Source organism: Hemiscyllium ocellatum, chromosome 19, assembly GCF_020745735.1.
Source record: "Hemiscyllium ocellatum isolate sHemOce1 chromosome 19, sHemOce1.pat.X.cur, whole genome shotgun sequence".
In the NCBI taxonomy this organism is placed as follows: domain Eukaryota; kingdom Metazoa; phylum Chordata; class Chondrichthyes; order Orectolobiformes; family Hemiscylliidae; genus Hemiscyllium; species Hemiscyllium ocellatum.
In genome coordinates this window covers 58,752,664-58,776,787 of record NC_083419.1, presented here as the reverse complement: position 1 = coordinate 58,776,787, position 24,124 = coordinate 58,752,664, and the positions used below count along the sequence as shown (strand labels likewise).

At 39.7% G+C, this 24,124-nt stretch overlaps 1 protein-coding gene across 3 annotated transcripts in view; it reads left to right on the top strand.

Moving 5' to 3' along the window:
• pphln1 (periphilin 1) overlaps positions 1–24,124 on the top strand; it is a 154,264-nt gene that overhangs the window by 109,107 nt on the left and 21,033 nt on the right. For all 3 annotated transcript variants that reach the window (XM_060839965.1, XM_060839966.1, XM_060839963.1), the window contains 2 exons: positions 4,584–4,703; positions 13,216–13,353. In XM_060839965.1, coding sequence (XP_060695948.1) covers positions 4,584–4,703; positions 13,216–13,353 — 258 coding nt within the window. The remainder of the gene's footprint in view (positions 1–4,583; positions 4,704–13,215; positions 13,354–24,124) is intronic.

The window sequence follows — 24,124 nt, the reverse complement described above, 5'->3', positions numbered from 1 at the left end:
ACAGTTTACCTAAATAAAAACAAAAACTGCTGGAGAAACTCTGGCCGTAGGACTGGCAGCATCTGTAGAGAGAGAAAAAGCACTTTTCTAGTCCAACATGGTTATTCTTTCGAACTGAAAAGAGCTGGGAATTTTTAGGCCATGTCCGAGGGAGAGGTTGGTTTGCAAAACAAAGTGATGCCAGCAGGATAGTTCCTGTGTTGGGTGAAGTCACCATGAAGGTCCTGCCTTCTCATCCTGTATGTTCAAGGATACTTTCTCAATCAATATGCAGATACTCTTAATAGAGAAGAAGCTAAATGTGACCTCTTATTGAGAAATAAGACATGGCAAGTGATTGAGGTGTCAGTGGAGGGGCACTTTGGAACCTAATTCTATTAGTGAACATAATTCTATTAGTTTTAAAATGCTTATGGAAAAGGATAAGTTAAAGTTCTAAATTGGGGTAAGGTTGGTTTCGGCAGGGACTTTCAAAAGTTGATTGGGAGAGGCTGTTTGCACGGAAAGTGAGGTCTGGCAAGAGGGAGGCTTTCAAAAGCAAGATAACGAGAGTTCAGCTCCAGCATGTTCCTGGTTAGTGTGATGGGCAAGGCTGGGAGGTGAGGTGACACTGGATGACCAGAAATATTAAGGCTCTGGTCAAGAAAAAGGACGAGACATATATCAAGTATAGACTGCTGGGACCAAGTGAATCCCTGGAGGAGAATAGGGCGTATATGAGTAACTTAAGAGGGGAATCAAGAGGGCAAACAAGGAACAAGAAATAGCTTTGGCAGAAAGGTCGAGGAGAATCCAAAGGGATTCTCCAGTATGTTAAGGGCAAAAGTGTAACTCGGGAGAGAATAGGGCTTCTTAAACATAGAACAGAACATCGAACAATACAGTGCAGAACAGGCCCTTCGGCCCTCAATGTTGTGCCGACCTGTGAACTATTCTCAGCTCATCCCCCTACATTATTCCAAAATCACTCGTGCTTATCTAACGATTGTTTAAATCTCCCTAATGTGGCTGAGTTGACTACATTAACAGGTAGTGCATTCCACGCCCATACCACTCTCTGCGTAGAGAACCTGCCTCTGACATCTGTCTTAAATCTATCATCCCTCAATTTGTAGTTATGCCCCCTAGAACATGCTGACATCATCATCCGAGGACAACTCAAATATCAAAGCCAAAGGCTTTGCTATCTCCTCCCTAGCTTCCCAGAGAATCCTTGAATAAATCCCTGTCCAGCCCAGGGAACTTGTCTACTTTCACTCCTTCTAGAATTGATAACACCTGTTTGTAACAAACCTTTCTAGTCTAATATCTTGTACCTCATTCTTCTCCTCTACCAGATTCTCCTTTCCCTGAGTGAAAACCGATGAGAAATGTTCGTTTAGCATCTCTCCGATCTCCACAGGGTCCACAGTCAACTTCCCACTTCTGTCTTTGTTTGGCCCTATTCCTACCCTAATCATCCTTTTATTCCTCACATACCAATAGAAAGCTTTAGGATTCTCCTTTATTCTATTTGTGAAAGACTGCTCGAGTCCTTTCTTTGCTCCTCTTAACTCTCTCTCTTTAAATCCTTCCTAGCTGATCTGTAACTCTCCATCGCTTCATCAGAACCATCTTGCCGCATCAACATAGAAGCCTCCTCCTTCTTTGTAACAAGAGATGCAATTTCTGTTGTAAACCATGGTTCCCTTACCATATCACTTTCTCCCTGCCTGACAGAGACATACCTATCAAGGACACGCAATCTCTGTTCCTTAAACCAGCTCCACATTTCCATTATCTGCATCCCCTGCATTTTGCTACCCCCATTCTATGCATCCTAATTCCTGCCTAATCGCATTATAATTGCCCTTGCCCCATCAATCACTCTTGACCTTTGGCATGTACCTATCCCTTTCCATCGCTTAACTAAACGTAACAGAATTATGGTGGCTCTCTCCAAAGTGCTCACCTACAACTCACTCAAATACCTGGCCTGGTTCATTACCAAGCATCAGGTCCAGTGTGGCCTCCCCTCTTGTCAACCCTTCAACATACTGTGTCACGAAACCCTCCTGTACACATTGAACAAAAACTGATCCATCCAATGTACTAGAGTTATAGCATTTCCAGTCAATGCTGAGAAAGTTAAAGTTCCCTCATAATGACCACCCCTGTTCCTTTCACTCCTACCCAGAATAATTTTGCTCATCCTCTCTTCCACCTCCTTGGAACTCTGCGGAGGCCTATAAAAAACTCCAAGCAGTGTGACCTCTCCTCTCCTGTTTCTAACCTCAGCCCACACTATTTCAGTAGACGAGTCCCTATCAAAAGATCTCTCAGCCACTGTTATGCTACCCTTGAATAACAAGGCCACGCCTCCCCCTCTTTTTCCGCCTTGCCTGTTCTTAATGAAAGATCTAAACCCTGGAACCTGCAACCTGTTGCTCTATTAAATATCAACAAGATCATCTTTGTGTAGAACCACAGGAGATGGGTGAAATACTAATCAAATATTTCTCATCATTACTTGCTGTGGAGAAAGAAATGAAAGCTAAGGAACTCTGGCAGGGTGGGGGAAATAAATATTGATGTCTTGAAAAGAGTCCACATTACAGAAAGGGGGATGCTGGAGGTCTTAAATCTATAAAAATAGATAAATCCTCAAGATCTGATCACCTACACCCCAGGACATGGTGGCTAGATAGGGAAGAAATTGTGGAGCCCCTAGCAAAGATCTTTGCATTAACACCAGCCACAGGTAAGGTACTGGAAGACTGGAGAGTGACTAAGGCTGCAAGGAGAAGCCAGGGAACTATAGATTGGTGAACCTGGCATCAGAGATGGGCAAGTTGTTGGAGGGGATTCTGAGAGACAGAATCGACATGCATTTGGAAAGGCAAGACTGATTTAGGGATAGTCAGAATGGCTTTGTGTGTAGGATATCATGTCACAAACTTGATTTGAGTTTTTTTATTTGAAGAGATGACCCAGAAGATAGATGAAAGCAGAGCAGTATCATAGTCTACATGGCCTTTAGCAAGACCTTCAACAAGGTTCCTCATGGTAGACAGGTTAGATTGCACGGGATCCACGGCAAGCTAGCCAATTGGATACAAAATTGGTTTGACAGTAGGAGATGGAAGTTGATGATCGAGGGTTGTTGTTCAGGCTGTGACCTGTGGTGTGCTGCAAGGATTACTGTTGCATCCGCTGGTGTTTATATTCATTTATATAAATGATTTGCATGAGAATACAGGAGGCATGGTTAGTAAGTTTGCTGATGTGAAGAAGGTTATCTAAGTGTACAATGAGAGCTTGATCAGTAAGGCCAGTGTTGCATTTTGGTAAGACCTACCAGGGCAAGAATTGTTCAGTAGACCCCAAGGAAGTTTTGTCGAACAGGGAGACCTATGGATGCAGGAACATAGTTCCTTGAAATTGGTGTGACAGGTAGACAGTGGTGAGGTAGGCGTTTGGCACTGCTTGCCTTCATTGTCAGAGGATTGAGTATGTCACCTTATTGCTGTACAAAGCATTGGTCAGGCTAGATTTGGGAACTGCACACCATTCTGGTCACCCTGGTATTGGAAGGATGTAAAGAGAGGCTGGATAGGCTGGGACATTTTCCCTGAAGCACAGGAGGCTGAGGGGTGACCTTTTATCAAGGTTTATGAAATCATGAGGATCTTGGATGTGGTGAATAGCCAAAGTCTTTTCCCCAGGGTAGGGGACTCCAAAACTAGAGGGCATAGATTTAAGAGGGAAAGATATTGAAAAGGGACCCGAGAGGCAGCTTTTTCACACAGAGGGTGGTGCATAAACAGAACGAGCTGCCAGAGCAAGTGATGGAGGCAAATACAGTTACAACATTTAAATGACATTTTGATAGGTACATTAATATGAAAGGTTTAGAGGGATATGGGCCAAATGGGACTAATTCAGTTTTGGAAACCTAGTCAACATGGATGAGTTGAGCCAAAGGGTCTGTTTGCGTAATGAATTATTATGTGACTGTGTGACCATGGCGACTTCTCCTTTACCTCTTGAAGCTTCCTTGCATGTTCCTCATAACTTATGTACCGTGCCTATCCAGTTTAGCGATAACATCAAATTTGGAAATATTATATTGGCCCTCGCTTACTAATAATTTGGTTGTGTGCTGCTGCAGACTTCGTACTCACCTACTATCCTAAGAATAATCTGTTTATTCTTACTGGGTTTTTTGTTTGCTGATCAATTACCACCCCAGAATAATATATTACTCCCAATCATGCAGCCTGAAATACCCAGTTTTTTACAAAAAATGATTCTGGCACCATAGAAAAGGCAAGATTTTCTTTTTTGAATGACTGCTCATGGAACCCAGTGGTTGAACATCTGCACTTTAAAAAGAATTGCTGTAATCTGCAGGGTAGCTGAAGAAAACATTTTGGCCTCCTGAGCTTTTTAATGCATTTTACTGTACTTTCTGAGAGCATTCATCAGAAAAGAAGCAAATGCCACATTAATATACAAGAGTTTTGATTCAAATATTTCAAAATATTTTAAAGATGGAAACATGGCATAGAGATGTAGGATTAAAATGCTTCTTGATTTATCAGGCTGCAAACTTTGAAAAATCCAGCAAAACATCTGAGAACCTGAATAAGGAAGGTACAAGTGAATGGTGTTCTGAACAGCAGCAAATTCCAGAGCTGGAGATCAATGAATGTGATAATCTTGTAAGTATATCAATTAATAGTAGCTGCTACAAAATGTGTGAAGATTTTCTTTTCTTGCTTGCAGTTCATTTATAAAGTTTTATACATGTCTGCAAACCACTTTTTTTCACAATTTTCTGCCAAAACATTCAACTTGATTGATGGACATTACAAATCTCAGTCCAGTTCATTGTGTGGGCACGCTGTGCAGAAGTTAGATGTTCATCAAATACTCATTTCATTACTTAAATTATTAATTGTCCAGTTGTCCATTTTCATGATTTTTTTTTGTGTGTGACAATATATACACTGTGCAAATAGTTATCTTCCATTCTTTCTCTTTCATTCCTTCTCTTATCCTACGACCATACATTTTTATTGTTGACAGTGCAGTCAACTTTTAATATGCATGTTGATGAAAACACTCAGCTCTTCCTCTCTACTACTTCCATTAATCTTGTAACAGTGACTATATTGTCAGACTGTTTACCTGACACAGTTTTTTTTTGTAGATATTTTTATTGAAATTTAACATTTTTGCAAATTTACAAAAATAAACAAAACTCTCAAATACAAACATTGATGTACAATTAAATCATATATACAATAGTCATAATTTAACAAAGAAAAGAGAAAGAAAGAAAACAAAAAAAGAAAAAAAAAACGAAAAAAGAAAGAAAAAAAACCTCAACTTTCTACTAATCTAACCTATAACTAACCAGAGTGTATACCTAAGTCTCTTACATGCTCGGAATGTATAAACATCAAATATAATAAAACCCGTATTCGCGCAGGATTCCTCTCCCAAGGGGCCCCGGAGCAGCCCGGTCTGAAATCTTCACTAAATAAAAGCCCTTGTTAGGATAGCCGAAATATCTGCATTTATATAATTCAAAAAGGGCTGCCATATTTTATAAAATAATTCAGTCTTTCGGTGCACCATATTTGTAAGGAAGTCAAGGGGGATATATTCCATAATTAATCTGTGCCAATTTGAAAGTCCAGGGGGGCCCTCAGCCACCCAGTTCACCAAAATATTTTTCCTTGCACAGAAAGAGAGAATAGAAAATAGTCTCTTCCCATGCATATCCAGAGATGAGAGGTTCGAAAAGCCCAAAAGGAGAGATACAGGGTCCACCCTAATTTCCGTTCCTAAAATTTCTGTCAGGGTATTTGCCACTTTAGTCCAGTATCTGTGGATTTTCTGACAAGTCCACAGACAATGTACAAGAGTACCCACCTCTATTTTGCATTTAGGACACATTGGAGATGCTCCTGCCTTAAATTTTGCCAGTCGAGCCGGAGCTATATGGGCCCTATGAAGTATCTTTAGTTGGATAGCCTGAGTTCTGTTACAGATAGCAATTCTTCTAGCATTTTCCCAAATGTCATTCCACATATCCTCAGAGATTTCTAGCCCCAAGTCCTGCTCCCATGTTTTAAGCAGGTCATCCATGTCTCCTGAGACTCCATCATGTAGCAAATGGTATATAGTACTAACGGAGGATGCCCCCGCTGGTCGTAAGACATTACGTTCTCTGTCTGATTTATAAAGACTATCTATTAATGTAGTCTTCCTCTGTATATAATCTCGAACTTGGAAGTATCGAAAGAGATCCCCATTAGGTATTCCGAATTTCAGACGCAGCTGCTCAAAGGACATCAGGATCCCATCTTTAAATAGGTCCCCTAAGCATGAGATACCCCTGGATCTCCAGAGTTTAAAGGTGGCATCTGTAATCCCCGGTTGGAATCCCCATGCGCCTACTATTGGTGCATGGGGGGATGTTTTATGTGAGTTACCCTCATTTTGCCGCATTATATTCCAGGCCTTAATTGTGTTTAATATTATGGGATTTTTACAGTGGTCTGTAATGATTTTCCTCTTATCTGAAAATAAAAGGTTAATAAGTGGGTATTTTACTTGGGAGGCTTCGATATCCAGCCAAATTGATTGTGGATCAGATGAAACCCAATCAGCTATGTAATTTAGTAGGGAGCTTAACTGATATTTCCTAAAGTCTGGGAAGTCCAGTCCTCCCCTTGCCTGTGGAAGCTGTAGCTTCTTCAGCTTAATAAGGGGCCGTCTATGGTTCCAAATAAAGGAGCCCAACCAGCCATATAATTTACGTAGGGCGAGCCTTGGCAGCATCAGCGGGAGCATTCTCATAGGATATAAGAGACGGGGCAGAACATTCATTTTAATTAATGCTATTCTCCCTAGCCAGGAAATCGGAAGGTCTCTCCATCGCTGGAGGTCCTGCCTTATCCTTTCCATTAATTGTACAAAATTAGCCCTATACAGCTGATCAAATACTGGCGTGATAAAAATACCTAAATATAAGAAGCCCTCCAGGGACCAACGGAAGGGAAAAGGGGATCCGTCCATTAAGTGGGGTATCATAGCCAGACCAACCATTGGCATGGCTTCCGATTTTGAAAAATTAATTTTATAGCCTGAGAATGCACTAAATGTATTAATAACTTGAATTAGACGAGGCACTGACATTAAAGGATTACTGAGGAATAAGAGAACGTCATCTGCATAGAGGGTAATTTTGTGTTTACCTGTACCAATCCTCGGGGCCGTTATATTAGGATCAGTCGGGATGGCTTCTGCTAATGGTTCGATTATCAGTGTAAACAACAATGGTGAGAGAGGACATCCTTGACGGCAGCCCCTACCCACACTGAAGCCATCCGATCTTAACCCACTAGTAATAACAGCTGCTTTGGGGTCATTGTACAATGTTGAAACCCATTTGGTAAACACCTGTCCAACGCCAAACCTTTCCAATGTGTAAAATAAATATGACCATTCAACCCTATCAAATGCCTTTTCCGCATCCAATGAAATTACTACTCCTGGTATCTTTCCCTGATGACAGGCTTGGATCATATTCAAGACCCTTCTGATATTATTGGATGATCTGCGGCCCTTAATAAATCCCGTCTGGTCCTCCTTTACAATATATGGCAGTACCCTTTCTAGTCTTAGTGCTAACATTTTTGAGAGAGATGCTGCCTAACCTGCTGTGCTTTGACCAGCAACACATTTGCAGCTGTGATCTCCAGCATCTGCAGACCTCATTTTTTACTCGAGAGAATTTTAAAGTCTACATTTAGTAAGGATATTGGTCTGTAAGATGTGCAATCTTCTGGGTCTTTTCCTTTTTTGAGGATAAGAGAAATATTTGCTTCTTTCAGCGTGGGCGGGAGACAGACCTGACTATGCGCAAAATTATACATATCCATAAGTGGGTCAATCAATATTCCTGTAAATTCTTTATAGAATTCAGCTTGAAAACCATCCGGGCCCGGTGCTTTTCCGCTCTGAAGTTGCCTAATTGCCTCAAGTATTTCTTGGACTGTTAAAGGGGTATTTAGGGCCGACACCTGTTCCGGAGTCAGGCCCGGGAAGGTCAAATTTTTTAAAAATGACTGCATCCTCCTAATCCTATCTTCACAATCCTGCGATCTATATAGTTCAGAATAAAATTCTTTAAAGGTCGCATTGATCTTTTTATGATCATGAGTCAGGGTACCTGTCCTTTCCTTGATGGTCGGAATAGTTTGAGGGGCTTTCTTTTTCTTTGCAAGAAATGCTAAGTATCTACCCGGTTTGTCGCCATATTCATATAATCTTTGTTTCGCAAATAATATTTCCCTTTTAGCCGTTTGAGTAGGCGCGGTGTTTAAAGCTGTCCTAAGAGCTGTAATCCTCTGCAATTTTGTGATAGAAGGTCTATCAGCGTATGCTGTTTCGGCTGCTTTTAGGCGAGCTTCGAGCAGACGCTGTTGCTCTCCCTTCATTTTCCTCTGGGTCGCTGAATAGGAGATGATCAAACCTCGTGCATAAGCTTTGATGGTCTCCCACATCATTGACGGATTGCTGGCCGTACCAGTATTAATTTCTAAAAAAGTTTTAAGTTCTTGGGAGAAGTACTTAAAAAATTTGCTATCTTTTATCAGGAAGGGGTCCATACGCCAATGCCGAGCAGATGTCCCATTGTTCTTTACCTTAGTTTCCATGTATACAGCGGCATGGTCAGAGATTGCTATAGTACCTATTTTACAGGTTGCTATAGAGTTTAGAAAAATCGATGGGGCAAAAAACATATCAATTCTTGTGTGACATTTATGTGGGTTAGAGTAGAAAGAAAAATCTCTACCCTGTGGATGGAGACATCTCCATACATCTACCAATCCTAATTCTTTATTCAGGTCCGCCAGTTGTCTAGATCTGGGAGATACTCCAGCGGCACTCTTGGGAATCCTGTCTATTTCCGGATCCATAATACAATTAAAGTCTCCCCCTATAATTGTATGACGGGCACCAAAGGCCATCAGTTTTGAAAAAGCTTCCGTTATGAATTTAAAGGGGTGTGCCGGGGGGCAGTATACATTTAAGATCCCATATTCCTCTCCATTTATGAGGGCTTTAATCAAAATATATCGTCCAGATTCGTCTTTTATCTGATTTAGAATTTTCAAAGGGAAGTTCTTCCGGACAAGGATAACGACTCCCCTGCTTTTTGAATTAAAAGAGAAAAAAAAGGCCTGATCAAATCCGCCCTGTCGTAATTTTAAGTGTTCTTTATCCGACAGGTGTGTCTCCTGTAGGAGAGCTATATCAACTCTCTCCTTCTTAAGATTTGATAATATTTTCTTCCTTTTAACTGGCGAATTACTCCCCCTGACATTCCAGGTGCACCACTTAACCGACTGTTCAGCCATAATCATCTGGACAGATCCGAGACCCCTCGAGAGGGGAAACCCTATCTAGAACATCCCGAGCATGGAGCATACAAGATTTACAAAAGTAAAGACTCTCTGATACACTCAAAACAATATAACAAAAAACTCTTTCTAAGTATAAAAAATATAAAACATTCCGAATTGGAGATTTTCTCCCTTGTTCCCAGGGAGCGTCACTTCCTCTCCCACAGTCCATCTTACCCTCTTCCAACCAGTGCCCCACCCTTGACCCAGGTTTTCCTCAATAAAATGAGGAGAATTCAAATATAATATAAAGCTAGAGTTAACAGTGAACACCCCACCCCCACCCACACCCACATCTAAATATATTTGGGAATATTAATACCATATATAACTATAAGATTACAATCTCAACATGTAATACTTAAATATAATACCACAAAATAACAGAGGAAAGAAAAACAACCCCGCTCCTAAAAACAGAAGTAAAATAGAATAAGGTAACCACCTCTCCCCATCAACATTAACCAAACGCCCCAACATATATATATATATATATACATACACACATAGGGGGAAAGATAAGAAAAGATGAAGGGATGTAAACCAAAATAATGGGAAAGGCAGACCAGCGTCCACAATCTCTTACAGTTTATTTAAGAGAGTCCAAGAATTCCTTAGCCTTCTCCGGTGATCCGAAGTTATATATGGATCCTTCGTGGCTAAGGCGTAGCGTCGCTGGATATCGTAAGGAGTACTGGATATTTAAGTCCCTTAAACGCTTCTTCGCCTCATCGAATGCCTTCCTCTTTCGGACCAAAGCTGGGGAGAAGTCCTGGAACAGCATGATCCTGGATCCTTTGTGGGTCATAGCTTGGGGATCTTTTCCCAGGTTTCTTGAGGCTTCCAGGAGCATCTGCCTCTCCCTATAGCTCTGCAGCTGGAACAGGACCGGGCGTGGGCGCTGGGTTGAGCCGGGCCCACGTACTGTGACCCGGTAGGCCCATTCTACCCTTACCTGGCCTGATCCAGCAGGCAGATTTAAAAGTTGTGGCAGCCAATGCTCTAAGAATGCTGTCAGCTGACCTCCCTCTTCCTGCTCGGGCAAGCCCAACAACCGAATATTTTTTCTACGACATCGATTTTCGAGGTCATCAATGTGGTTTTCTAGGTTCTGGACTCGATTCTCGGGAAAATGGATGTGGTCGGCTGTTGATTTTATCCCAGTCTCTGAGGCTGCGGCCTTCGACTCCACCTCTCTGACTCGGCACCCCAATTCCTGAATGTCTCTGCCCTGCTTCTGCAGCTCAGCTGATAGTGCTTCTCTGCTCTGCCGAGACTCATCGATAAAAGCATCAATCTTCGCCTCCCACCTGGCAAACATCTCCTCAAAGCTCATCTTCATTGGTAAATCTCCTGAAGTAGCTGAAGACACCTTTGTTGCAGATGAAGAGGGAGAGGGTGGGGGAGGGGTCCCTGCTTTCTTAGAGCCGCCTGTTCCCTTCCCTTTACTCATTTTCCAGCTAGTATTAGACTATTTAAATGTACTAATAGGTAACTATTTAAGGTTAACAACTATTATAAATGGTTTAGTGAGTGTGGTGGGGGTGGATAGCCCACTTTTCCCAAGTTTTGGGTAGAGCACTGTGGACTCAGTCTTGCTGGGTCGCCGCCATCTTGGATCCCCCCTTACCTGACACAGTTAATGGTTCACAAAAACTTCTTTCAACGAATCGTTGGAAAGACATATGCCACTATCTTTGGCCCAATCTTCCTTTTGTTTGTGCCACTGATTCAGATGTTAAAAACCAACTTCTAGTATTAACTGCAATTGAAGGGGCTCTTGTGGGTCAACCAAGGTGTAAAATCATATTGTCGCTGGCATGGGCAGTCCTTGCAAAGAACTTTCACTATGAATGGTTGAGGGTTACTGTCCAAACCAGTTGACTTTCTGGAAAAGATCTAAAAATATCTTTCTTTGGTAATGTATGATTTTGCCCAGCTTGGGTTGAGACTAAACTCCAGTTTATTGAGCACTGAAATGCTCTGCATACAGGACAAAGGGCATTTATTAAGGCCTTGTGTCAGGAAATCTGAAATCAATTTTAATCCAGGGGACGAAGAATATTATACGGGTGCATGTAAAGTTGTAGGTAGTCATGAGAAACAGTAATTTTACAACCTGGTAATCGGACAATTAGAGGACATTATTCAAAGTTAATTGGCACTGATTATGTATGGACAATCTGAACAAATCAGAAAATAATGCACCATGCATTTGCACACACACACACAATTATAGGGTGTAGGCAAAAAGAGTGGTGCTGGAAAAGCACAGGTCAGGCAGCTTCCGAGGAGCAGCTTGTTCTTTTATGAAGTTGTACCATGATCTGGCCATAATCGGATGGCTGCAAATTCTTGAAACATTTACTGATATCCAAGTATTTGGATTTCTGACTCCATTCTTTTGGTACACTGTATAGTAGTTCTTTATCTGCTTCCTGGTCGTGTGTTTTCTCTGTGTAGATGAGATAGGTGATATTTAAATTGGATTTAGCAGGAGGTATGGGGAGCGAGGACATAGGGAGGGAGTGAGAATGCGCAATGGGGAGAGTTAGGATGTGGAAGTTTGGGACACAGGAGGATTGGGACAGTGAGAGCACGGTGGGAGTGAAGTTAAAAAATGAGGTTTAGTGAGCTTGCAGGAAGGGTGGAGGGGCATGAAGGTGTGAAAAGAATCATTCCACATCCATGTTCACAGTACATCCCATTTTATAATTGACCCCAAACCCATTTAGATATTCATGCATAAATTTTGTCAGTGCAGTGCACACATACTGGTGACAGCAGTCACAGCTCTATGAATATATCTCTTAAAGCTATACTGAAAATCAAGCTCTGACGCCTTTACATATGGGATTAGATATCAAACAGAACAAATCAGAATGAGGTTGAAACAACAGTCTTTCTTAGAATATTTAATGGCATTCCAGTAAATAGGGCCAAGTCTTCATGAAATGATTCCTGCATTCAAGATAAAAACAGGCTAGTTAAACATTTGTTTGTTCAGTTGAACTAATTTTGAACTCAAGCTATTCTGATGTCAGTTATATGCAACTGAGTATCATGTTAAAACATACCACAGTTGAGGAGATTCTGAGCACAAATAAATTATTAAATTAGAGTAATGTGCACTCAAATTTCCATCCTTGGGTGACCCAGAAGGTATGAAGTTAGTCATTCTTAATTATGCTTTACACTTCAGTCTTATGGAAAGCTATTCAAATACAGCAGGGTTTATCATATTCCTTGTTGGAAAGAATAATAAATGTTATATATTGGCCTGTGAAGCCAGGTAAGTAAGAAGAGTAATTAAAAGCACCTTAGGTGCTGAAACACTGGGACTGGTGGAATCAATAAGTATGGGGGTGAACTTATCTGATGATCTGAAGGAGACTTATGCAAGGGGCATCTGAGGAACAAACTTCCTCATAGAACATTGAGGCCAAGTGTTCTGTTCAGGACAATGTTCATTTGACAAAGGGTGTTGCAGAAATAAGGTTGAAAATTGATCTCGCTAGTGAGACCATGTATTGGAAAAAAAGGGCAATTGTCAACTTACACTGGGTTCACGCAAGTCACTAATTGTCTGACTATTTTATGAAGAGAAATGTTCACTGTAAAGATTATTTGATTGTGATGCAAAGATGAAATATTGAGACGAGAGCTCAATAATGTGCCAATAAATTAAATTGTTACAATAAAAAATGCCATTCCATTTTTCCATCAGCTGTTCTTTCTTTTTTGGTCACAGGATACTATTCAAATGCTATATCCAGATAAATTGGATGATGTAGAGATTAATACACGGAGTGCTATTGAGTTTATAGATCTAAACCAAACAGATGTTCGGACGAGAGCAATTGCTGAGAAAACCAAAGAGATTGAAGAGGTTAGCATTTTAATTTATTTGTTTAATTTTGAATTGTTGGGAGTTCTGCAAAGTCCATGCCAGATTGCAGACCAGAGTATGACTTTTGTGCCCTTGTGGTGCAGTGGTAGTGTCCTGACCTCCGGACCAGGAAGTCCAAGTTCAAATTCCAGGGATGTGTCATTATTTCTGAACAAGCTGATTAGAAAATAGCTTTAAGTATGGTGGTTAGTGAAAGAGCATATTTTCAAGCTCTGTTGATAAGTGCAGTACCAAAATTTGCATCGGACTTTGTTGATGCCTGGTGTATTACCATTCTGTTTTTAATATATTACTTTCAAATCTTGTGAGGCACTGCTGCATAAAACTGGAGATGCTATGTTTTATAAGGGAAGTAAAGTATAACATCATATTCTTGTTTCAAGAAGCTATTCTTCTGACATTTTTTTCTCTAATCAACCTGTTCAGAGATATTATTGCATACTATCACTTAAACTATGGCCTTGTGCATCATGAGTTGTGATACTATCACTGCACCATATAAACAGAATCATTGTGTGTGCTTTGAAGGTTCCACTATCTATTAGATTAACAAAATTGAATGATCCATGCAAAAAGCACTGAAGCTGCAAGTCCCACCTCTGCAGATTATCTTTGTTTCATTTATTTAAAATTGAAACATTACATTTAAATTTGAGACCAATTCTTAAAGTATGACACTCAAAATACATGCTAAAGTATGATTTTTGTTAAACTTTCAAACCTCTCATGATCTACTTACTGTAATTTAGGAAATGTACCATTTAATAAAGTTAAAGACATTATAATCATGCAATATGTTAGTATGTGTCCATTTTTAAGGTTAGCAATAGCTAAGTAAGTAAAAACCCAAAGAGTTCATACAAATGTAAATTAAGCCTGCAGACTGGCTTTATACAATAAAACAAGTTAAGAAAATTGACTGGGATAGTCAGAAGAATATTCCTTTTGAAAGTGAAAGTATTATTCTTTTTAAGAAATAATCAGTTCTTTATTCATTATTTTGTTGTTCCAAATGTAAAAAGAATCACTTTATTTACCCTCAAGTCTCAATAATGAGATCCTGGGCTTTGTGATGCCATACCTTTGCAATCCCTACATCAATGGGATTTATAGACCAGCAGCCTTGCCATGCATGATTACCAAGGTTGCAGTCATTTAAAGTATTTCTTGAAATTGAGTAAAATGCTGCTTAAGTATTCAGCTGTCACTATTCATAGAAGTCCTGTACCTTAAAGGACTTGGAAAAACACAGAACTCTAGTGACTTTGTTGAAGATACTTCAAGTCAATAAAATGCTGCCATGTCATTAATTAATAACCTTTCTAAGCATTGTGACTGTCATCTTTATTATGTAACAAAAATAATTTTAGTATTATATTTTTGTTAACTTGTGAAAGCACAAAATTGTACCTGTATAAACAAAGTTCAAAAGTTATTACCAATCGTGAACAATTATCGTCTTTGTATTGGTCATTTTTGAATGGGCTGTTTAAAAACTCCATTGAGATCTTGTATATCCACTTTATCTACTTCCAGTTGTTACTTTAGGTATTGTGTTGTGATTTATTTCCATTTTACAGAAACAAAAATGTCAGCCAGCCTGGCATAGCTCTGATGCTAATTTTGGTTCTAGAATCTAATGCTAAAGTTGGGATAAGATTATGCATGCAATGGACAAAACCTTTTTTTCCTATAATGGACTATTCAGATATGATGTAGCTGCTCATCTCTTAAAGGTATTGCCTCAAATAGGGAAAGACCCTTAATCTATCTCTTTAGAAAATGCCGAGGTGAGTAAGTGAGCAGTTAAAGTTGTTTGTAGGTTTTAGGCTACAGATGAATGGTTGGCTTTGTATTTTTGAATATTATTTTGCTTAAGTTATAGCTACAGATATGTGAGTTACAACACTTCATATGCATTTGATTTGTTAGTAGTGAGACCATTGGCATTAATCTCCTCATAGGAATACCCATTTGAGGTTATACATTATTGCAATATGTTACCCACTTTTGGGTGGAGTTTGCTTGTTTGATAAATGCTGAGGTACAGAGAGACCGCAGTGAGTTAGAGGTCAGGGTGGCAGATGAGTGCTTTAAGTAGGTCGAATGGGGCGATGTGCTCCACTGACAAAGGAGCGAGTAGTGAGCTATCAGTGCAGGGATAGCACTGAATGGGAGCGTTGGGGATTAGTGAGGGAAGGGAGTTTGAACCCAAACGGTTTGTGCTGGGTGACCCTCAATCTGGAATTGAGTTTGACGGTTAATTTGGGTCTGGCTTAGGAGGCTATAATCTGAGGTGGAAGGATCAGAAGATGTTTTGGGAGGGGGTGGGGGGAATGTCACAAGTGTGACAAGATTTCTGGATTGGGTCAGGGTGGGGAAGCAGGGATAATAATGATACTGTCCTGGGGAATTTTTAGGGGAGGTCAGTGGTAAGTGGGGATAAGGGATCAGTTTAACAGTTGCCCAGGAATTAGCACAAGTCCTCTGAACATTCCTGGATAATTATTAAACCCTCAGTTGGAACCCTCCAAAGACTCCTACTCTATCCCGATGAATAGAACCAAATGTTGTTCAGTCATGATTGAAGGTTTCCACTTGCCATATGAAGATAAAATGAACACCTTTAATGAAGCAACTGTAGATGGTTAGGCCAAGGATACCATCCTGAGAAGCTCCTGCAATGATGTCATGGTTCTGAGCTTATTGGCCTCCAACAACCATGACCAACTTGCTTTGTACTAGGTATGACTCCAACGAGTGGACAATTTTCATTGATTTGCCATTAACTTCAGTTTTGTCAGGGCTTGTGAGATCATGCTAACTTAATGTCAAGGGCAGTCACTCCCATTTTCCATCTTGGATTCAGCTCTTTGTGCACTGTTACAGATGAAAGTGAAGTGATTTAAATTTGTGCTGTTCTCCTGTTCTTTGTGTAGCAGACAGTTTAAAAAACTTTTATTTTTCTTTTCCTTTTAGAAATAAATGGTGGGGTGTTTCTCTATGTCCAGTTGATGCAATTCAATTTAAAAATTATCTACAGCAAATCCCTTAGGGTTAAATCAAAGTAGGATTCAAAACATGGGAATGTTTTGCAACATACCTTTGCACATGCAGTATCTGAAGAAGAAAGAGTCAATGTCAGCACGGGAACAGACCTTTCAGTCCAACAGTCGATGCTGAACATAATCCCAAACTAAACTTGTCCCACCTACCTGCTCCTGGCCCATATCCCTCCAAACCTTTCTTGTTCATCTACTATCCAAATGTCTTTTAAACATTGTAATTTTACCCTGATCCACCACTTCCTCAGGAAGTTCATTCCTTACACCACCATCCTCTGTGTAAAACGTTTGCCTCTTATGCTTTCTTTTAAATCTCTCTCGTCTCAGCTTAAAAATGGTCTTGTCTTTTCCCTAGGATGGGGGAATACAACTATCATTTAACTCTCTATAACTCTCATTATTTTATACACTTCAATCACGTATTTCCTATCAACTTCCTCAGAAGTTCCAAATTGAAGTCAAAGATTTTTGCATTACTTTGCATGAAACAGGTCCATATTGTTCGCTATTTGGTGGATATCCTTTCAGTTGTCTGTGTTCAGAAGACCCTTTTGCAGGAAATCAGATATAGTTTAAGGTGCAGCAGTTATATACAAGAAACTAGTTTGCCTGTGAAAATAACAAGGATTCTTTCCAGAAATCAGACTTTTGAGAGGGATTGAGATCAGGGCAGCTATTAATTAAACCTGACAATGCTTATGCTGGTAAAAACAATGACTGCAGATGCTGGAAACCAGATTCTGGATCAGTGGTGCTGGAAAAGCACAGCAGTTCAGGCAGCATCCAACGAGCAGTGAAATCTGTATTCTCTTATATTGTTACTGATATGTAGATCAACATTCTATAATTAAAGCTATTTGAAACCCAGCAGTTTCAGAGATGTGCCTGGGATTTCAAATTGAGCCATTTGAGTAAGATTTGATGTCCCCTCATCAAAATCTATTGTGTTTTGTAGCACATCACTGTAGAATAACTATAAGTCAAACATAATGGGTTTTGATGGCTTTCTTAAATCAACAATCGAATGTGAAGACACATTGTCTAGGTTTCCTGTATGTTGGCTTGACTGGAACGTTGGAGCTATTTCACTCCAAAGAGATGCAGATAATAGCTGGAAATTTTAGAAGGTGCCCATTTGCCCATTCCTTGTTTGAAAGCAGCCACTTTAAAATCCAGCAAGAGTCCATTTAAAAAATAAACAAGATAATATAGTTTAAAAAGCACAATTTAGTACCTCTTCTGACCTCCGGTCATTACTTGTGGACCTAGGCTGCAGTGATGTCAGGAACTAACTGACCCTGGCAGAACCCAAAGCATTAGTGAGCTGTTATTGCTGTGTAAGTGGCATATGATGCGTTGTTGATGACACCTTTCATCACTTTCTTGATACTGAAGGGAAGGCTGATGAGGTGATAATTGGCCAGATTGAATTTATCTGATTTTGTGTCAGAACTTCCCTGAGCAATTTTTCACTTCGAAATGTAGATGCAAATCTGATAGATGTAGTAGAAAAGCCTGGTTAGATAGAAGACTAGTTCTTGGGTACAAGTCTTCAGTATATTGCTGGAATTCTGGCAGGACCAAGCGCCTTTGCAGTATCCACTGCCTCAGCTAGTTCTTGATATCACATGGAGCAAACTGAATTTGCTGAAGGTGCGAATCTGTGGTGTTCAGGACCTTGGGAGGAGGCCAAGATGGATCATTTACCTGGTAAAAACAATGACTGCACATGCTGGAAACCAGATTCTGGATCAGTGATGCTGGAAGAGCACAGCAGTTCAGGCAGCATCCAACGACGGGAAACGTCGATTTCACTGTTCGTTGGATGCTGCCTGAACTGCTGTGCTCTTCCAGCACCACTGATCCAGAATCTGGTTTCCAGTATGTGCAGTCATTGTTTTTACCAGGTAAATGATCCATCTTGACCTCCTCCCAAGGTCCTGAACACCACAGATTCGCACCTTCAGCAAATTCAGTTTGCTCCATGTGATATCAAGAACTAGCTGAGGCAGTGGATACTGCAAAGGCGCTTGGTCCTGCCAGAATTCCAGCAATATACTGAAGACTTGTACCCAAGAACTAGTCTTTTATCTAACCAGGCTTTTCTACTACATCTATCAGATTTGCATCTACATTTCATTTACCTAGAATCTGGATCATTTACCTGACATTTCTGACTTGAAAAAAAATGTTTATATCAATTTATACCAATGTGTTAAAGCTTTCATCATCAATGAGGATGGTGATTTTTGTGGAACATTTGCCTCCTGTTGCTTGTTTAATTGAGCAGTTCCATGTCCAGTTAGATGTGGCACTGCTTCAGAGATTTAGTGTGATTGATGGTGTGTTCATCTTAGCTGGCATCATTCTTCCTGGTACCCTACTCTCCCAGCACCTTAATATCGGACTTACCGTATGTACTTTGCCTTTGACAGCAGCAATGCATAAGGTAGTTGTGATAATAAGGTACCAGTAAGAATGGTGTCAGTTGAGATTGGTGCCACCTGGGAAGAGGGTAGACTGCCAAATGAGTAGGGATGGGTACCCACTGAGGAGAGCATAGGGTGACTGAGCAAGGTACCAGACCAGTAGGGTATCAGCTGTCTATGGTGCCAGCTGAGGAGCTGCTAGGGTGCCTGAAGTTAGATGCGTAAAGGGGGAAGGTACCAACTAAGAGTACTAGCTGGGTCGGGCTAGGGTGCCAGTTAGGAGAAAGTGAGAACTGCAGATGCTGGAGATCAGAGTTGAAAAGTGTGGTTCTGGAAAAGCACAGCCAGTCAGGCAGCATTCAAGGAGCAGGAGAATCAATATTTCGGGCATAAACCCTTCGTCAGGAATTGCTTTCCTGATGAAGGGCTTATGTCCAAAACATCGATTTTCCTGCTCCTCAGATGCTGCCTGACCTGCTGTGCTTTTCCAGTACTACACTTTTCGACTCAGGATACATCTTGCCAAACAGAAAATGACCCATTTCTGCTCTTTTTCCTGTTATCTAGCCAATCTTAACCATGCTGATATGATATGCTATGCCCCATATCATAAGCTTTTATTTGCCCCAATAACCTTTGACATGACATCTTGTCAAATGCCTTCTGGAAATCATAAGTGTAATACAGCTGCCATTTTCCCTTTGTCCCCAAAGCAATACTGCTCAAACCATTCCAGTTAATTAGTTGAACATTTTTATTTTCATTCATTCAAGTGATGTAGGTGTCACTGGCTAAGTCAGCATTTCTTGCCAATTTGTAATTGTTCCTGAGAAGGTGAAGAGCTGCCTTCTTGAACCACTGTGTTCCATGGTATACCATAATGCTGTTAGGAACTGAAGCCCAGGATATTGACCAAGTGACAACATGGAAATGATTCTGAGATTCCAAATCAGGCTGCTGTTTAGCTTGCAAGGGGATCTTGCAAATTATGGTGTTGCCATTTATCATCTTCGGTAGTCATTCGAGGTGGTAGAAATTGTACGTTTGGAAGGTGCAAGCGCAGAATCCTTGGTGAGCTGCTGCATTGTCTCTTATAATTGATACACATTACTGCCAGTGTACATTCAGATGGCGGAGGGAGTAATGTTGAAAAGGTTTGATGGAGTGTCAATGAAATGAAATAAAATGACAAACTGCAGACGCTAGAAATTCAAAACACAAAAACAGCACTGCTAAGAGCCTATTAAACAAAGAGCAAATCAAAAGAAGCTTTTTCAAATGCTAGTGTTTACTTTAGTAGTCAATGATTACTGAATAACATTGTCAAAATCACAGGCACTTTCTAGTGTTTAATTGCTGGAGAAATCTGGATTTAAAAAGCACAGATCAGCAGTTAACATGGTTGGGGAGAAGTTGTTTGTTTATGGTCTGTGGAAGCCTTCCAGCAATAGATTATGCTATTAATTAACTATGAAGAATTGTACAATGCCAACTTTACATTTTGATATTTTGGGACTTTTTGATACTTATTTTGCAAGAGGACTTTTTAGGAGTTTTCAATCAAATTGACTTCTGCTTCCTCCTGCAATTTGTATCTTTATTTTTCCTGTTCTGGGGATGATGCCTCACACTAGGAACTTCAGTATATCTCAAAGCACAATTCCTTATGTGAACAATAGTGGGAGATGTTACTGCAGGGAACATTGAAAATGTTCTTGTCTATCATGTACACAGTATCGTGCTAGACAACTGCACTGGAGAAGTATCTCAATACTTCAGAAATGTTTTGTCATCTGTCCTAAATGATTTCCTATTTAGCTTAGTGCCAACGTTTTCTTAAGGTACGCATGAAGTGTCTTCGGAGGGCTACGGCACTGTATAAACATTTCTATATGGCACCGTATATGTTTTTGTTAGACGGATCCTTGCGCAATCATGTGTTGCCTTCATAGATCAACTGTGGCCACCATCCATGCTTCCAGTATCTGACTGTGTATGCATGGAGTGTATTTACTTATCAGTACAGTTTATATTTATTTAAGAAGTTGTATAGCCATGTTACTTTTTGGCATACAAAATAAACACAAAATGGAAACTTTTCAAATTACACAAAGAAAACAGCGCAATAACATTCATACAATATAAATAGCTAAATGTGTTTAAATTGTGGAAATTGTTGCAAAGAAGGGGTTGGATGACTCCTCTTTTCCTACTCATTTAACAGCACAGGTTTAATTTTTTTTGTTTGAAAAACAATGTGCTTGCTAATTCAGTGAAGATTTAACTGTTTTTGTGCTTTGATTATAAAATACACAAGTAAACAGGCTTCACTTTTTAAAAAGAATGGCATTTATTGCAGTTTACCTGGTTTAAGAGAATAATACAAAGGCTCCAACCTCCTCACACACAAATAGATAAGAGTAGGACGGTAAATTTAAGCAATTTAAAGATCATTTAAAGTCAAAGGATAAACTGTTCTTCAGCTTGGTGATTTGGCTGATTTCATGCTGATCTCAGTAATCCTCCTGCATCATGGCTGAAATGATATTATTTATCTCCTGTTCTAAAGATAGCAACAAGCAGGGTTGAGTTCTTTTTTGAAATATCTGCAGCAAAAATGATCAATTTGAAGCTTGCAAGCTCTCTGAACACAAAGAGAGACCCTCACAAGGTTCTTACTTTATTAGTCTCCAGTGCTTATCCTGGCCTGTAGAGAAATCAGGTACTTAAAACATGTAGAGTTAGAGGATCTTACGACAAGGCAGTTATCTCCAACCATGCATTTACCCCATATATATTTCTTTCATAATCAAAAGGCTTTGTCCAAGTAATTTTATCTGACATTTTGACTCCACCCAGTTGACTACCCAGGTGATTGCCTGTCTGGATGCGTTGTTAATGGGATGGGAGATGGTTTCCATTCGTACTCCTTCAAGGCAATTGTTTCTAGTGAGGCTTTTCAGACAGGTAGGCTTCACTTGCATATAGAAGGTACAGTGATGTAAATGTGTAGCCATCTTTGACTGCAATTTCAATTCATCGGAATGTGGCTTTAGCCTTTCTAAAACAAATTACTTTGTTTCCAACTAGTAGATTTATAGTCTTTTTTTCATAGAGCATAGCTTCGTACCACACCTATTTTAGAGTATCAGTATTGTTCTTGGAAAGGTGACTCCACCATATTCATATAAAAAATATTTTGGAAGATACAGTCCATATGTTCGAATCTTGTCTTAAACCTAGCTTTTATAAAAACAAGTGTAATTTCTTTTGCCCATCTCTTCTGACAGCTTTAAATTCACCGAAGCTGCCTCTCCATTGCTGTGCGCTTAAGTTATTCTTTGCTTCAGTATGTTGTCATAATTAGCCACATTGCAATTTTGTAGAATTTTCAATATTTAACTTGTGGACATTCAAGGTTATTATAAAAATGCATCTATAGAGAGATCTATTGAGATTCTTATTAAAGCTTGGGACAATTATATGTGGAGACTAGATTTAAGTTTAGTCTGACTCAAATCAATTGTCATCAACTCTTCAAATTGCAAGATCCACAGAGAAGTTGCTCTGAGAAACATAAAATAGCCACTCTGCTGCTTTGTGCACTGATCAGCATCCCTACAGACTCTGTGTATCAAACTTAATCTCCAGCATCTTCGATATTTGAAATAGATGTTTTGCTCAATATTATAATAGGATGACATTATATTTAAATCATATTGTAATATTCATGTCAGAGTGAAGTTATGACGCGGTGGGACTTTGGTCGAAAGGCAGAGGCATTAAATTGTTAAAACAGTTAATACTGAATTTAGCTATGTTTGTTAATTCCATTCATTCCCAAAAATAATGGATTCTACTTAAGTAATCATTAATTGTGTGTGGTGGTGGTTATTTTGATGCTTTTCAACTGTTAGTACGTCTTGACTGTTGACAGAGGGCTTTATTTAAGAAAAATGAGATCTGTTTTTACTCTGGATTTATCTATTGGTGCTTTGTGTATCCTTCAATGTTTTGTTAACTGTGGCTGTGACTACGTTTTGATGTTCACAAGCAGAAACCATTTTCAAATGTGTTGACAGGACTGATGATTATTTCTTCAGAGAATGAACTGGAAAACTAATTTTAAACACATCAATGTTTTGTTGGACATGAGCTGAATGGTTCTGATATGGCACTAATCTGAAAGCAGATCAGTGTGTACTATTTATTGCCTGAGCTATAATACAACAATTTTCTTTTATTTGCTAAGTAAATTATGTGTTGAACTAGTGTCAAAGCTGCACTGGCAGATTCCTATTTATCCCGATATGTGGGAAAATGTTCTTCGAAAATGCTGCACATGATGTGTTTTTAGTCTGCCAACTGAAGTGCAAAATACATTGACTCAGGAAGAAACTGTTAAAACACATTTGAGGTGATGTGGAAATGCTGCAAAAACATTACATGTTATTCTGGCTATTGTTGTGATAAACCAACTTTTTTGAAAACAGTTACATGTTAATTTTCACTACATTAAAGGTGCAATGTAAGTTCTTTTATTCTTAGCAGAATCTTGAAGTTTCAACTGGGTCTTTGCTGCTTTTGCCTTGCACTTCTTTGTCTGAGTAATCCTGATGCTATATTAGGGAATAATTCATTTGAAAGTGGTATGTAAATACAGGGCAGTTAATTAACTATGACAGAATGTAAGCAATGCAGGCAAGATGAAGAGAAGCATACCAGAAAAGGAAAAGAAGGGAGTCAGCGAAATAAACAAATGCGATGGATAGCAGCTTACAAGTCACCTTTATTTAGGCCTGTACTCAACATATAAATTGATCTCTTCTTCTAAGAAAGGCAAAAGATGCACGTGAAATTGGCCTGTTTTCCACTTCTGATGCATGTTTTGCTCATTCGGTCAATCAGTGCATGGGGTCAAGTTAATTCTGTTGTGAAGAAGATGCACAAAAGTTGAAGACACACCCACATGATTTATTATTATCATGTATACCTGAGTAGAGTGAAAAGTTTTATTTTCGAGCAGTACAGACCCATCATAACATACAAAGACATACAGATTATAGGGTGTTTAGACAGAGCAACGAAAACAAAATCAACATTAGATTTAAAGTTAGAGAGGTCCATTCAGCAGTCTAATAACAGCAGGGAAGAAGCTGCTCTTGAACCTGTTGGCACATGTGTTCACACATCGGTATCTTCTGCCTGATGGAAGAGGTTAGAAGAGAGTATTACTCAGGTGGGTGGGGCCTTTGA